The sequence below is a fragment of the Scyliorhinus canicula genome, chromosome 13, assembly GCF_902713615.1.
Source record: "Scyliorhinus canicula chromosome 13, sScyCan1.1, whole genome shotgun sequence".
NCBI lineage: Eukaryota > Metazoa > Chordata > Chondrichthyes > Carcharhiniformes > Scyliorhinidae > Scyliorhinus > Scyliorhinus canicula.
Window position 1 is genome coordinate 54,178,536 of NC_052158.1, and position 15,868 is coordinate 54,194,403.

General features: G+C 45.0%; 1 protein-coding gene across 1 annotated transcript in view; it reads right to left on the minus strand.

Annotated features, from left to right (window-relative positions):
* ryk (receptor like tyrosine kinase) overlaps window positions 1–15,868 on the minus strand; it is a 319,820-nt gene that overhangs the window by 222,536 nt on the left and 81,416 nt on the right. Inside the window, exon 2 of the mRNA XM_038815667.1 lies at window positions 12,240–12,361. Coding sequence (XP_038671595.1) covers window positions 12,240–12,361 — 122 coding nt within the window. The remainder of the gene's footprint in view (window positions 1–12,239; window positions 12,362–15,868) is intronic.

The following is a 15,868-nucleotide window of genomic DNA, read 5'->3' on the forward strand; positions in this document are numbered from 1 at the left end:
TGTTGGTCTACTTCTCTCTGCTCCCCACCCGTTCATATATCTGTCCAGATGCATCTTAAATGATGCTAACATGCCCGCCTCGCCCACCTCCGCTGGCAAAGCATTCCAGGCACCCACCACCCTCTGCGTAAAAAACTTTCTACGCACATCTCCCTTAAACTTTCGTGACCCCTTGTAATTGACACCCCCACTCTTGGAAAAAGCTTGTTGCTATCCACCCTGTCCATACCTCACATAATTTTCGAGACCTCAATCAGGTCTCCCCTCAACCTCAATCTTTCCAATGAAAACAATCCAAATCTACTCAACCTTTATTCATAGCTAGCACCCTCCATACCAGGCAACATCCTGGTGAACCTCTTCTTCACCCTCTCTAAAGCATCCACATCCTTCTGGTAATGTGGCGACCAGAACTGCACGCAGTATTCCAAATGTGGCCTAACCAAAGTCCGATACAACTGTAACATGACCTGCCGACTCTTGTACTCAATATCCCGTCTGATTAAGGCAAGTATGCTGTATGCCTTCTTGACCACTCTATCGACCTGCGTTGCCAACTTCAGGGTACAATAGACCTGAACTCCCAGATCTCTCTGTACATCAATTTTCCCCAGGACTCTTCCATTGACCTTATAGTTTGCTCTTGAGTTAGATCTTCCAAAATGCATCACCTCGCATTTGCCTGGATTGAACTCCATCTGCCATTTCTGTGCCCAACTATCTATATTTTGCTGTATTCTCTGACAGTCCGCCTCGCTACCTGCAACTCCACCAATCTTAGTATCATCTGCAAACTTGCTCATCATTTATCATTTATGTATATCACAAACAACAGTGGTCCGAGCACGGATCCCTGTGGAACACCACTCGTCACCGTTCTCCATTTTGAGACACTCCCTTCCACCACTACTCGCTGTCTCCTGTTGCCCAGCCAGTTCTTTATCCATCTAGCTAGTACAACCTGAACGCCATACGACTTCACTTTTTCCATCAACCTGCCATGGGAAACTTTATCAAATGCTTTACTGAAGTCCATGTATATGACATCTGCAGCCCTTCCCTCATCAATTAACTTTGTCACTTCCTCAAAGAATTAGAATAGAACAGTACAGCACAGAACAGGCCCTTCGGCCCTCGATGTTGTGCCGAGCAATGATCACCCTACTTAAACCCACGTAACCCGTATACCCGTAACCCAACAATCCCCCCATTAACCTTACACTACGGGCAATTTAGCATGGCCAATCCACCTAACCCGCACATCTTTTTGGACTGTGGGAGGAAACCGGAGCACCCGGAGGAAACCCACGCACACACGGGGAGGATGTGCAGACTCCACACAGACAGTGACCCAGCCGGGAATCGAACCTGGGACCCTGGAGCTGTGAAGCATTGATGCTAACCACCATGCTACCGTGAGGCCCCAATTCTATTAGGTTTGTAAGACATGACATTCCCTGCACAAAACCATGCTGCCTATCGAAGTCTATTTTCTTCTAAATATGAACAGATCCTATCAATCAGTATCTTCTCCAACAGTTTGCCTACCATTGACGTCAAACTCACAGGTCTATAATTCCCTGGATTATCCCTGCTACCCTTCTTAAACAAAGAGACAACATTAACAATTCTCCAGTCCTCCGGGACCTCACCCATGCTCAAGGATGCTGCAAAGATATCTGTTAAGGTGCCAGTTATTTCGTCCCTCGCTTCCCTCAGTAACCTGGGATAGATCGCATCGGGTCCTGGGAACTTGTCCACCTTAATGCCTTTTAGAATACCCAAAACCTCTCCCTTCCTTATGCCGACATGACAAGTATTTAAACATCCATCCCTAGCTTCAACATCCGTCATATCCCTCTCCTTGGTGAATACCGATGCAAAGTACTAATTAAGAAGCTCACTCATTTCCTCTGACTCCACGCATAAATTCCCACTTTTGTCTTTGAGTGGGCCAATCTTTTCTCTAGTTACCCTCTTGCTCCTTATATATGAATAAAAGGGTTTGGGATTTTCCTTAACCCTGTTAGCCAAAGATATTTCATGACCCCTTTTAGCACTCTTTATTGCGCGTTTGAGATTTGTCCTACTTTCCCGATATTCCTCAAAAGCTTCATCAGTTTTGAGTCGCCTCGATCTTATGTATGCTTCCTTTTTCATCATAGCTAGTCTCACAATTCCACCCGTCATCCATGGTTCCCTAATCTTGCCATTTCTAACTCTCATTTTCACAGGAACATGTCTGTCCTGCACTCCAATCAACCTTTCTTTAAAAGACTCCCACATTTCAAATGTGGATTTACCTTTAAACAGCTGCTCCCAATCCACATTCCTGAGCTCCTACTAAATTTTGTTATAGTTGGCCTTTCCCCAATTTAGCACTCTTCCTTAAGGACCACTCTCGTCTTTGTCCATGAGTATTCTAAAACTTATGGAATTGTGATCGCTATTCCCAAAGTAATCGCCGACTGAAACGTCAACCACCTGGCCGGGATCATTCCCCAATACCAGGTCCAGTATGGCCCCTTCCCGAGTTGGACTATTTACATACTGCTCTAAAAAACTCTTCTGGATGCTCCTTACAAATTCTGCTCCATCTACGCCTCAAACTCTACATGAGTCCCATTCAATGTTGGGGAAGTTAAAATCTCCCATCACAACCACCCTATTGCTCCGACATTGTTCTATATCTGTCTACATATTTGTACCTCTACTTCACACTCGCTTTTGGGAGGCCCATAGTAAAGTCCCAACAATTTTACTGCACCCTTCTTACTTCTTAGCTCTATCCATATTGCCTCAGTGTTCGAATCCTCCATCATGCCCTCCTTAATCACAGCTGCGATATCATCTCTGACCAGTAATGCAACTCCTCCACCCATTTTACCCCCCTCTCTATCCCTCCTGAAGCATCTATACCCTGGCATATTTAGTTGCCAGTCATGCCCATCCCTCAACCAAGTCTCAGTAATACCAATGACATCATATTCCCAGGTACTAATCCAAGCCCTAAATTCATCTGCCTTACCTGCTACACTTTTCGCATTAAAACAAATGCACCTCAGACCACCTGTCCCTTTGCGATCATCATCTCTTCCCTGTCTACTCTTCCCCTTAGTCACATTGAGTTTATTATCCAGTACCTTACTGGCTTTAGTTGCTGCCTCTTTACTGACCTCTAACTTCCTAATCTGGTTCCCATCCCCCTGCCACATTAGTTTAAAACCTCCCCAACAGTGTTAGCAAAAGCACCACCGAGGACATTGGTTCCAGTCCTGCCCAGGTGTAGACCATCAGATTTGTAATGGTCCCACCGCCCCCAGAACCGGTTCCAATGTCCCAAAATCTGAACCCCTCCCTCCTGCACCATCTCTCAAGCCACGTATTCATTCTGACTATTCTTAAATGTCTACTCTGACTGTTTCATGGCACTGGTAGCAATCCTGAAATTACTATCTTTGAGGTCCTACTTTTTAAACTTATCTCCTAACTCGCTAAATTCTGATTGTAGGACCTCATCCCGTTTTTTACCTATATCGTTGGTGCCTATATGCACCACGACAACTGGCTGTTCACCCTCCCACTTCAGTATGTTCTGCAGCCGATCTGAGACATCCCTGACCCGTGAGGCAACATACCATTCGGGAGTCTCGTTTTCGACCACAGAAATGCCTGTCTACTCCCCTTACGATTGAATCCCCTATGACTATAGCCCTGCCAGTCTTTTTCCCGCCCTTCTGTGCAGCAGAGCCAGCCACGGTGCCATGAGCCTGGCTACTACTGCCTTCCCCTGGTGAGTCATCTCCCCGAACAGTATCCAAAACGTTTTGGAGGGCGATGACCACAGGGGACACCTGCACTGCCTTTTGGTCACCCATTCCCTGTCTCCCTCACCAATCTTAATCTGCGGTGTGACCAACTCACTGAACGTGCTATCCACGACCTCTCCCAGCTACTGCTAATTGGAGCACTTTCCTTACCAGCCAATCAGGTCACTGCTTTGCTGTGATGTCACCCATCAAGGTAAGTTTTTTTAAGAGATGAACTTACCTTCCCGACAACCACGGTTGTTTTTTTTTGGCTAGAGGAGGGGGTGGGGGGGTGGGAACACTGAGGAAGTGTTTCGGGTTTAACTGTCACTTGACAACAACCCCTCAACAAACCACCTTCAAATTACGCTCACCGCATTGCACGTTTGCAAATCTCCCCGGAACAGCCAATCAGTAGCTCCGCTCTGCTGCCCTCTGCTGGATGCTTGCTTTCACTTGAACACCTCGGGTCTCTTGCACAGGTGCACCTTCAAATTACGCTGACTGCACTGCACGTATGCAAATCTCCCCGGAACAGCCAATCAGTAGCTCCGCTCTGTGACCAAGTGATCTATCTCCCTTCTGTAGTCTGACTCGGTGTTCGGGATACAACGCACAATAGTCATATCATCCGCAAACTTGGAGATAGAATTGGAGTCAAATCTTGCCACACAGTTATGTGTAGGGAGTACAGTAGGGGACTGAGCACACAAACTTGCGGGACCCCAGTGTTGAGGACTATTATGGAGGAGGTGCTGTTACCTGTTCTGACAGATGTTGGTGGAAAGTCAAGGATCCAGCTGCACACAGAGGCGTCAATCCAAGATTGCAGAGTTTGGTTTTCAGTTTTGTTGCGATACTGGTGTTGAAGGCGGAGCTTTAGTCCATAAATAGCAGTCTGAGGTAGGAATCCTGTTGTCAAGGTGTTCAAGTGTTGAATGTAGGGCCAGGGAGATGGCGGTTGCGACGATAGACAAACTATAATGGATCGAGGCCGTCTGGGAGCTGCCGTTTTTCCATCTCATGACAAGCCCATCGAAGCATTTCATGATATGAAATGAAATGAAAATCGCTTATTGTCACGAGTAGGCTTCAATGAAGTTACTGTGAAAAGCCCCTAGTCGCCACATTCCGGCGCCTGTTCGGGGATGCTGTTACGGGAATCGAACCGTGCTGCTGGCCTGCTTTCGAAGTCAGCGATTTAGCCCTGTGCTAAACAAGAATTTACAGTACAGGAGGCCATTCGGCCCATCGAGTCTGCACCGGCTCTTGGAAAGAGCACCCTACCCTAGGTCAACACCTCCACCCTATCCCCATAACCCAGTAACCCCACCCAACACCAAGGGCAATTTTGGACACTAAGGGCAATGTATCATGGCCAATGCACCTAACCTGCACCTCTTTGGACTGTGGGAGGAAACCGGAGCACCCGGAGGAAACCCACACACACACGGGGAGGATGTGCAGAATTCGCACAGACAGTGACCCAAGCCAGAATCGAACCCGAGACCCTGGAGCTATTAAGCAATTGTGCTATCCACAATGCTACCGTGCTGAGAAGAGATGTCAGGGCCACTGCTCAGTAGTCGTTGAGGCATGCTATCTTGTTCTTCTTTGATACTGGTATTATGGTGGTCTTCTTGAAGGAGGTGGAAACCTTGAAGCGGAGAAATGAGGTGTTGAAGATGTCTGGGAATATACTCGCCAGCTGGTCTGCCCAGGATCTGAGCACTCACTCAGGGATTCCGTTGAGGCCTGGCCTAGCCCGTTATCTTTTGTCAGCCCTGCAATAGACATTGTGGGTTTGTGTCGCTGGCCTGTATTGTCTTTTGGTGTCCCTGATGGCTTTACGTACGTCGTACTTGGATTTCTTGTATTGGTCAGGGTCGTCAGACGTGAACGCCTCGATCCAGGACTTCAACAGGGAGTGAACCCTTCGGTTAAGCCAAGGTTTCCGATTGGGGGAACACCCGTATTGTTTTCTTTGGTGCACAGTCCTCGACACACTTACTGATGAATTCTGTGACAGTGGTTGCGGATTCGTCTAGGTTAGCTGCAGCGGCCTGGAATATGGATCGCTCCACAGACTCTAAGCAGTCGCAGAGGATATCCTTTGATGCCTCGGACCAGCACTACACAGTTTTCTTAACTGGCTCAGCAACTGAGTTGCTGTTTGTAAGCTAGAGGTTGGAGTACCAACTTGTGGTTGGATTTGCCAAAAAGTGTTGTCGGGGAATGGAGCGTAAGGCACCTTTTACCCTCATATAACAGTGGTCCAGGGTGTTTGCACCTCTGGTGGGGCAGGAGATATGTTGGAAGTATTTAGGTAGAACCCTCCTGAGGTTGGCCTGGTTGAAGTCTCCAGCCACAATAGTCAGGACTTCAGGGAGATTTGTTTCTTGGTTGTTAATGGTGGAGTGTAGTTCGTCAAGTGCTTTCTTCATTCCCGCCTGGGGTGGGATGTAGACTGCTGTGTTGAGTACAGAGGTGAATTCACGTGGAAGGTAGAGAGGGCGACATAAGAGCAGCAAGGCAGATGAGAGCGGGAATTATTTTTATCCAGCGAGTGGTAATTACCTGAAACTCACTGCTCGGAGATGAGGAGTGATTTCAAAAGGAAATTCGATGGGAACTCAAGGGATTTGAAAATGCTAGGCTACAGGGATAGAGTGGGACACATGGCTGATTGGGTTGGTCTGTAAAGATTGTCTTGTCACTGCACAAGTGCTATACCACTGTACATTCCAAGTTCTTCTGGCTCCCAAAGAGTGGACTTCCCTGCAGTTTTACCCCATGCTGCCTACGCAAACTCCTCCAACTTTTGTTCCTGCGAGCACCCTTGGTTTTGCTTAACAGAACAGTTCTTATCCCTCGGCTCTCTGCACTTCCAAGTCCTTCACTTATTTGTTCATTGCTCACAGAATGAATAACGAGCTCAGCTGGAGTTTACCTCATCTTTCATCTCTAATCTTCTGTTGGGCCATATGCCACTCTATATATCTATCTCCTGTTGACAAGGATTGTGGGAAACCTCTAACGGGTTCACTGTTCCTTGCCATCTATCCCTGCTTCTGCCTGTTGCACTTGCTCTGCTTTTTCCAAATTTCCAAATTATCATTGTAAAAGTCTCACAATACCAGGTTAAAGTCTGACAGGTTTGTTTCAAATCACTAGCTTTCAGAGCAGTGCAGGTTGGACTTCAACCTGGTGTTGCAAGACTTCTTACTGTGCTCACCCCAGTCCAACACCGGCATCTCCACATCAAAATGATCATTGACTATCGATACAGATTCACTTCAAAATATTTTGTATTCTCTTTTCCCCTGATGCTTTACAATCATTGGTTCTTTTCATTAAAACAATTCAAAATATCCTCATCTCTGAAGGGCACTCTGGAATGCTGGCCCTTTTTATTGCTCGTGAATCCCCCATGCAAAGAACTGGTAACTGCATCTAATTCCATAACCCACTACATCTTGTCGCACGCTGTTAATAATTAAGAAAATACTTGAGCAATCCTTCATGAAATCTCAGAGAAGGATCCTCAGCTAAAATCTCAATAATTTCTATACAATTACACGTAAAAACTAATTGAATGATTGTGATTGATATTAAGTCAAATTCAGTCAGGGCAGCACGGTGGCCTAGTGGTTAGCACAACCGCCTCACGGCGCTGAGGTCCCAGGTTCGATCCCGGCTCTGGGTCACTGTCCGTGTGGAGTTTGCACATTCTCCCCGTGTCTGCGTGGGTTTCGCCCCCACAACCCAAAAATGTGCAGAGTAGGTGGATTGGCCACGCTAAATTGCCCCTTAATTGGAAAAAATAATTGGGTAATCTAAATTTTAAAAAAAAGTCACATTCAGTCACATTTTGATTTTGCCCGAGATGGCCCTTAATTATGAACAGTCAAGCTACACAACAACTTGTCTCTATATAATGCCTTTAGTGCACTGAAATGTCCCAGACTATGAACAGGTGTTACCAAACTGAATTTGACACTCGGCCACATAAGATGATATTGGAGGGAAAATGACAAAGTCTGTCCAATGGGATAGGTTTTTAGGTGTTTCTTTAAGGAGGAAAGTGAAAGAGATGGTGCAAGGTTAAGGAAGGAAATTCCAAGACATGGGCATGGTCAGCTGTTCAGAGCCACTAATGGAGTAGTGAATAAAAATGGGTATGCACAAGAGCACAGGTATTTTGGAGGGTTGAATGGCTGGAGGAGGAAAAACCGACAGGGAGGAACAAATATCATGCAGAAATTAAAAAACTACGGTGAAAATTTAAAAATTGAGGCATTGCTTAATCGGGAGCCTATGTAGGTCAGCAAGCACAGGTGAACAGGGGGCGGGGGGATCTCACAGATATCTATAAAATTCTAACAGGACTAGAAAGGGTAGATGCAGGAAGGATGTTCCTGAGAGTGGGGATGTTCAGAACCAGAGGTCACAGCCAGAGGATACAGGGTAGACAATTTAGGACAGAGAGGAGGAGAAATGTCTTCACCCAGAGAATGGTAAGCCTGTGGAATTCGTTTCAGTAATTAAAGTCAAAACATTGCATGTTTTCAAGCAGATAGATATAGCAGTTGGGGCGAAGGGGATTGAAGGATCTCGGGGGAAAGTGGGATTAGGCCATTGAGTTGGATGGCCAGCTATGATCACAATGAATACAGTAAGAGGTCTTACAACACCAGATTAAAGTCCAACAGGTTTTTTTGAATCACTAGCTTTCGGAGCACTGCTCCTTCCTCAGGTGAATGTTGGACTTTAACCTGGTAGATAGATAGATAGATAGAATTTACAGTGCAGAAGGAGGCCATTCGGCCCATCGAGTCTGCACCGACTCTTGGAAAGAGCACCCCACTCAAGCCCACACCCCACCCCATCCCCATAACCCAACCCAACACGAAGGTCAATTTTGGACACCAAGGGCAATTTTAGCATGGCCAATCCACCTAACTTGCACATCTTTGGACTGTGGGAGGAAACCAACGCACACAGTGAGCCAGTGGGGAATCGAACCTGGGACTCTGGAGCTGTGAAGCAATTGTGCTAACCACCATGCTACCGTGCTGCCCTATCCCAGTCCAACTCTGGCATCTCCACATCATCATAATGAATGGCGGAGCAGGCTCGAAGGGCCGAAAGGCCTCCCCCTGTTCCTATTTTCTATGTTTCTAACAGGATGTGGTGGGAGTTGGGACAAAGGCATAAGAGTTTTCAACGACCTTAAGTTTACAGAGGGTAGAATGTGAGAGTTCAAGCCATAAATGTGTTGACATAGTTGAGTCTTGAGATAACAAAAGCATGGATAAGGGTTTCAGCAGCAGATAAGTTGAGACAGTCAGATGAAGCTCCGGACCTGGGAAGAGTCAATCTTAGTGATGATGCAGTCTATGAAGTTGGAAGCTGATCTTGGGGTCAAATACAAGACTGGAAGGTTGTGAACAGCCTGGTTCAACCTCAGGCACTTGCCAAGAAGAGAACAAGAGTCAGTGTCTCTGGAACGGCGTTAATGCCAGGGAACTGCATTCGTATCAGGGATTTGAGACAATGTCCACAGTGTTCCCAATATTTAACTGGAGAAATTATTTGCTCATGTAGTACTGGATATCAGACAGCAGTCTGGCAATTTAGAAGAGGCAGATCTGGATGTTGTCAGTATACACTGGAGTGAGACTTGGTTCTTGGATGATGTTGTCAGGGACATCCTGTAAATGAGAAACAGAAAGGGGCCACAGATAGATCCATGGAGGGTGCAGGAGTGAGAAAAACAGCTACTGCAGGTGGTTCTCTGGCTACGACTGAATAGATGACAATGTAACCAGGTGAGAGCAGTCCCACCAGCAGGAGGGTGTGGTCATATATATGTTGAAGTTTGTATACTTATAGCTTAAAGGAGTGGAAAGGGTGATGAATAATAATAATTTTAATAAGGACTCATGCATCAAAGGTAAAGGGGAGTATATGGCTGAGCAAGCAGGTTGATAGCTGAAGAAATGATGAACGCAGGGATTTTAAAAAGTGCAGATTGAGAGAAAGATTTTTCTGGAGATAGACAAAGAAGGAAGTAACATAGGAAGGGGGATGTCAATGGACAGTGATACAAAGGAATGATCAGAAATGGCCTTGCATATGATGACATTCATTGCATTTATAAATACCTCTGCAATTTATCACGGTAAAGATAAGTCACAATAGTTCCAGATGACAGCACGGTAGCATTGTGGATAGCACAATTGCTTCACAGCTCCAGGGTCCCAGGTTCGATTCCGGCTTGGGTCACTGCCTGTGCGGAGTCTGCACATCCTCCCCATGTGTGCGTGGGTTTCCTCCGGGTGCTCCGGTTTCCTCCCACAGTCCAAAGATGTGCAGGTTAGGTGGATTGGCCATGATAAATTGCCCTTAGTGTCCAAAATTGCCCTTAGTGTTGGGTGGGGTTACTGGGTTATGGGGATAGGGTGGAGTTGTTGACCTTGGGTAGGGTGCTCTTTCCAAGAGCCGGTGCAGACTCGATGGGCTGAATGGCCTCCTTCTGCACTGTAAATTCTATGAAATCTATGACCAGAGGCTGCTTTCCCCTTTGAGGGAGAAAACTGACGGTGATTTAACCTGAGGATCACCACACCTCAGTTGAATAACCTCAGCCGATATGGGAATTAAACCCGGGGGCTGCTGACTTTGTTCTGCATCACAAACCAGCCAACTAAGCTAAACCACTTTCCTGATTTTTTTTCCCCCTTTTCTCGATGAGGAAGTCTATGACAGCTACTGCAAAATTAACTGTTATGAATTGACCACTTGATGAATATGGATTAAACTTCCTTCGAATAATTTTTGTACAAAAAACAAAGAACAATACAGCACAGGAACAGGCCCTTCGGCCCTCCAAGCCTGGACTTGTCATGATACCACATTTGACCAAAACGCTCAGCACTTCCTGGTGCCATATCCCTCTATTCCTATCCTATCCATGTGTTTGTCAAGATGCCTTTTGAACACCGCTCATGTATCTGCTTTCGCAATGCGTTCCAGGCACTCACCACCCTCTGCATAAAAAACCTGTCTTGCGCATCTCCTCTAAACTTTTCCCCTGACCTTAAACCTATGCCCCCTGGTGACTGACCGTGCCACCCTCGGAAAGAGTGTCTGCCCATCCATTCTATCTATGCCTCTCATAATCTTCTAGACTTCTATCAGGTCACCCCTCAACCTCCGTGTTCCTAATAAAAACAGTCCTATTCAGCCTTTCCGCATAGCTATTACCCTCCAGACCAGGCAACATCCTGGTAAACCTCCTCTGCATCCTCTCCAACGCCTCCACATCCTTCTGGTAGTGTGGCGACCAGAATTATGTGCAATATTCCAAGTGCAGCCTTACCAAGGTTCTATATAACTGTAGCATGACTTGGCAGTTTTTATACTTGATGTCCCGTATAATGAAGGCAAGCATTCCGTAAGCTATCTTGACTACCTTGTCCATTTGTGTTGCCACTTCAAAGATCTGTGGACCTTCACGCCCAGATCTCTTTGACTTTCTATATTCCTAAGAGTTTTATCATTTACGGTATATTTCCCTCTATGTTTGACCTACCAAAATGCATTACCTCACATTTGTCTGGATTAAACTCCATTTGCCATTTCGCTGCCAAGTCTTCAACCTATTAGAACATAGAACATAGAACACTACAGCGCAGTACGGGCCCTTCGGCCCTCGATGTTGCGCCGACCTGTGAAACCATCTGAAGCCTATCTGACCTACACTATTCCATTTTCATCCATATGTCTATCCAGTGGCCACTTAAATGCCCTTAAAGTTGGCGAGTCTACTACTATTGCAGGCAGGGCGTTCCACACCCCTACTACTCTCTGAGTAAAGAAACTGCCTCTCACATCTGTCCTATATCTATCACCCCTCAATTTAAAGCTATGTCCCCTCGTGTTGGTCATCACCATCCGAGGAAAAAGACTCTCACTGTCCACCCTATCTAACCCTCTGACTATCTTATATGTCTCTATTAAGTCACCTCTCAGCCTTCTCCTCTCTAACGAAAACAACCTCTATTGTGGGAGCATATCTGTTAACTAAAGGTTAATGGGTTGAAATTGTAATCTCATTAAGCCAAACAGCTCTGACCATTGTTCTAGCTTACCTGAACACTTACTGGGTTGAAATTGTAACTCATTAGGTCAAGATAACACCAAACTTGGTGTTATCCGCAAACTTACTGAGACCAGCTACATTTTACTCCAAATCATTTATGTACACGACAACCAACAGAGGCCCCAGCACAAATTCCTGTGGAATATCACTAGTCATGACCTTCCATTCAGAAAAACATTAGTAGCAACTGGTAGTTGGCGTGAGACTGCAAACCATGGTGCATTCCCGTTGGAAATATGTCCGAACCTAATCTTAAAACTTACCTTGGATTTAGTGTGCCAAGTAAAATGAAGGCTGTTGGTCTCTCCTGGTACAAGTAATTTGAAAGGGAGTGCACAATGACTGACAACATCATTCCGTACATAATATAATTCTGCATCGAGACCTGTCGAGAAACAAAATGAAAAGTGTGAAATCCATGTGCATGGTGTCTAAATTATAAGTTATTTTTTTTAAAGTTCAGTCACAAATGTCAACAGTTCACATTTAATAAGTATCATTAATGTGGCAAAACATACCATTAACGACAAATATTTCAATACAGAAGCACTTTATTGACTAACACTTTATACACATAAGTAAAGGTTTACCGAAAGCTTATGTAGATACTAAGATAGAAAACCCAAGTACCTTAATATGGAAATATTGTGCATTGTTATTTTTGCTAAATATAAAGATATTTTAAAAGGCATGCATCAGTTTTTCAGTTGTACGATATCACAGCTGAATAATCACAGCTCTCAAAAATAAACACAACATTATAATGGTTAACTTTGAAATTGAAGTCAGTGCAAATGGCTGATGATGATCAAATTCAGGCCAAGATGAGCAAATAGCCATTTTACTTATGAATGTGTTTTAATGCTGCAGATTGGAATGGGCATAAAATAAACAAATATCAACCAGCAGAAACATATCAACATTTCTCTCATGCTACTTCTGGCCATCACAGAAATATTAACCATATACTAAAAAATTGATGAATTAACAAAAGGCATTTTTCTACAACTCCAGTTCCAACATCAGCTAAGCTGAACAATAATATTTCAAGAACAGAACACAGTATTGTTTCACTAAAAGAACCTACTAGACATTTGGTGGGAGTGGGGAGAATAAGCACATATCATCAATATCAGCATTGCAAATTACGGCCAGTTAGTCCTGGGATGAATTCTTTGAAAAAGCATCGTGCTTAGCCCCATGGTGTTGCTTTTTGTCCATGCATAGAAAGGCTCGACTAAGAGCCTAAACTTCCATTAGTTTGTTGAAGCAGATTTACTCAAAAGAAAACTATGCTTTTGTCAATGGCTACATTCTTCACACAAGATAAAGTGGTGTTAGGTTCTTACGGTGGAGTACCAATTAATTTTTTCCAATTAAGAGACAATTTACCCTGCACATCTTTGGGTTGTGGGGGCAAAACCGACGCAACCACAGGGAGAATGTGCAAACCCCACACGGACAGTGACACAGAGCCGGGATCGAACCTGGGAACTCGGCACTGTGAGGCAACAGCGCTACCCACTGCAACACAGTGCTGCCCCCACCAACTCCCCAGGTTCTTACAATTTTGACTATTGGTACTTTATTCTTGTCCGGCACAAAAGTAAAACCGGAAAGGTGGTCAATCCATGGCTTACAAGGGAAACTAGGGATAATATTTGATCCAAGGAAGTAGCATACAAATTGGTCAAGAAAAACAATAGCTCTGAAGATTGGGAGCTGTTTAGAATTCAACAAAGAAGGACAAAGGGATTGATTCTGAAGGGGAAAATTGAGTACGAAAGTAAGCTTGCATGGAACACAATGTAAAAGATTCTATAGGTACATGAAGAGAAGACGATTGGTGAAGACAAATGTAGGTCCCATATAATCAGAAACAGGGGAATCTTTTAAAGGGGACAAAGAAATGGCTGAGCAATTTAATGAATACTTTGGTTCTGTCTTCACAAATGAGGACACAAATACGATAGCAGAAATTCTGGGGAATGCAGGGTTTAGTGAGAAGGAGGAACTGAAGGTGATCAATAGCAATAGAGAAATGGTGCTGGAAAAGTTAATGGGATTGAAGGCTGATAAATCCCAAGGGCCTGACAATCTGCATCCCAGGATACAGAAGGAGGTGGCTCTAGAAATAGTGGAGCATTGGTGGACATCTTCCAGGATGCTACAGACTGCGGAATAGTTCCTGCAGATTGGATGGTGGCTAATGTAACTCCACTATTTAAAAAGGGAGGTCAAGAGAAAGTGGGGAAATATAGACCAGTAAGCCTGACGTCAGTACTGAGGCAAATTCGAGAATCTATAGTCAAAGATTTTGCAGCAGAACACTTAGAATACAGTGGCAGGATTGGACAGTCACCATAGATTTATGACTGGGAAATCATGCTTGACCAATCTACTGGAATTCTGAGGATGCAACTAGTAGAATTGATGAGAGCCAGTGGATGTGGTCTATTTGGGACATAGCCCCCCATAAAAGATTTGCGTGTAAAATGAAAGCACATGGGATTCGAGGTGGTATATTGAGATGGATAGAAAACTCGTCGACTCGTCTATCGAGATGGATAGAAAACTCGTCTACAGAGGTAGTAAGGGCTGATGTTAGAAACAGGAAAGCAGAGGTCACCCTGTTGGGGGTTTTCTATCGGCCTCCAAAAAGTTCCAGAGATGTAGAGGAAAGGATTGCAAAGATAATTCTGGATAGGAGCGAAAGTAACAGGGTGGTTGTTGTGGGGGACATTAACTTTCCAAATATTGACAGGAAACTCTATAGTTCGAGTACTTTAGATGGGTCAGTTTTTGTCCAATGTGTGCAGGAGGGTTTCTTGACACAGTATGTAGATAGGCCAAAAGAGGCGAGGCCACATTGGATTTGGTACTGGGTAATGAACCAGCACAGGTGTTAGATTTGGAGGTAGGTGAGCACTTTGGTGATAGTGACCACAATTGGGTTACGTTTACCTGAGCAATGGAAAGGGATAGGTATATACCGCAGGGCAAGAGTTATAGCTGGGGGAAAGGCAATGTTCAGTTAGGGCGCTTGACAGTTATAAGTTAGCCAGGAAGGACCTAAAGAGAGAGCTAAGAAGAGCCAGGAGGGGACATGAGAAGTCTTTGGTCTGTAGGATAAAGGAAAACCCTGGCTTTCTATCGGTATGTCAGGAATAAAAGAATGACTAGGGTAAGAGTAGGGCCAGTCAAGGACAGTAGTGGGAACTTGTGCGTGGAGCCCGAGGAGACAGGAGAGGCACTAAATGAATATTTTTCTTCAGTATTCACACAGGAAAAAGAATGCTGTCGAGGAGAATACAGGCTACTAGACTAGACGGGATTGAGGTTCATAAGGAGGAGGTGTTAGCAATTCTGGAAAGTGTGAAAATAGATAAGTCCCCTGGGCCGGATGGGATTTATCCTAGGATTCTCTGGGAAGCTAGGGAGGAGTTTGCAGAGCTTTTGGCTTTGATCTTTATGTCGTCATTGTCTAGAGGAATAATGTGGAGATGCTGACGTTGGACTGGGGTGAGCACAGTAAGAAGTCTTACAGCACCAGGTTAAAGTCCAACAGGTTTGTTTCAAACACTAGCTTTCGGAGCACTGCTCCTTCCTCAGGTGAATGAAGAGGTATGTTCCAGAAACATATATGTAGGCAAATTCAAAGATGCCAGACAATACTTTGAATGCAAGCATTTGCAGGTAATCAAGTCTTTACAGATCCAGAGAGAGGGGTAACCCTAGGTTAAAGAGGTGTGAATTGTCTCAAGCCAGGACAGTCGGGAGGATTTCGCAAGCCCAGGCCAGATGGTGGGGGGTGAATGTAATGCGACATGAATCCCAGGTCCCGGTTGAGGCCACACTCATGTGTGCGGAACTTGGCTATAAGTTTCTGCTC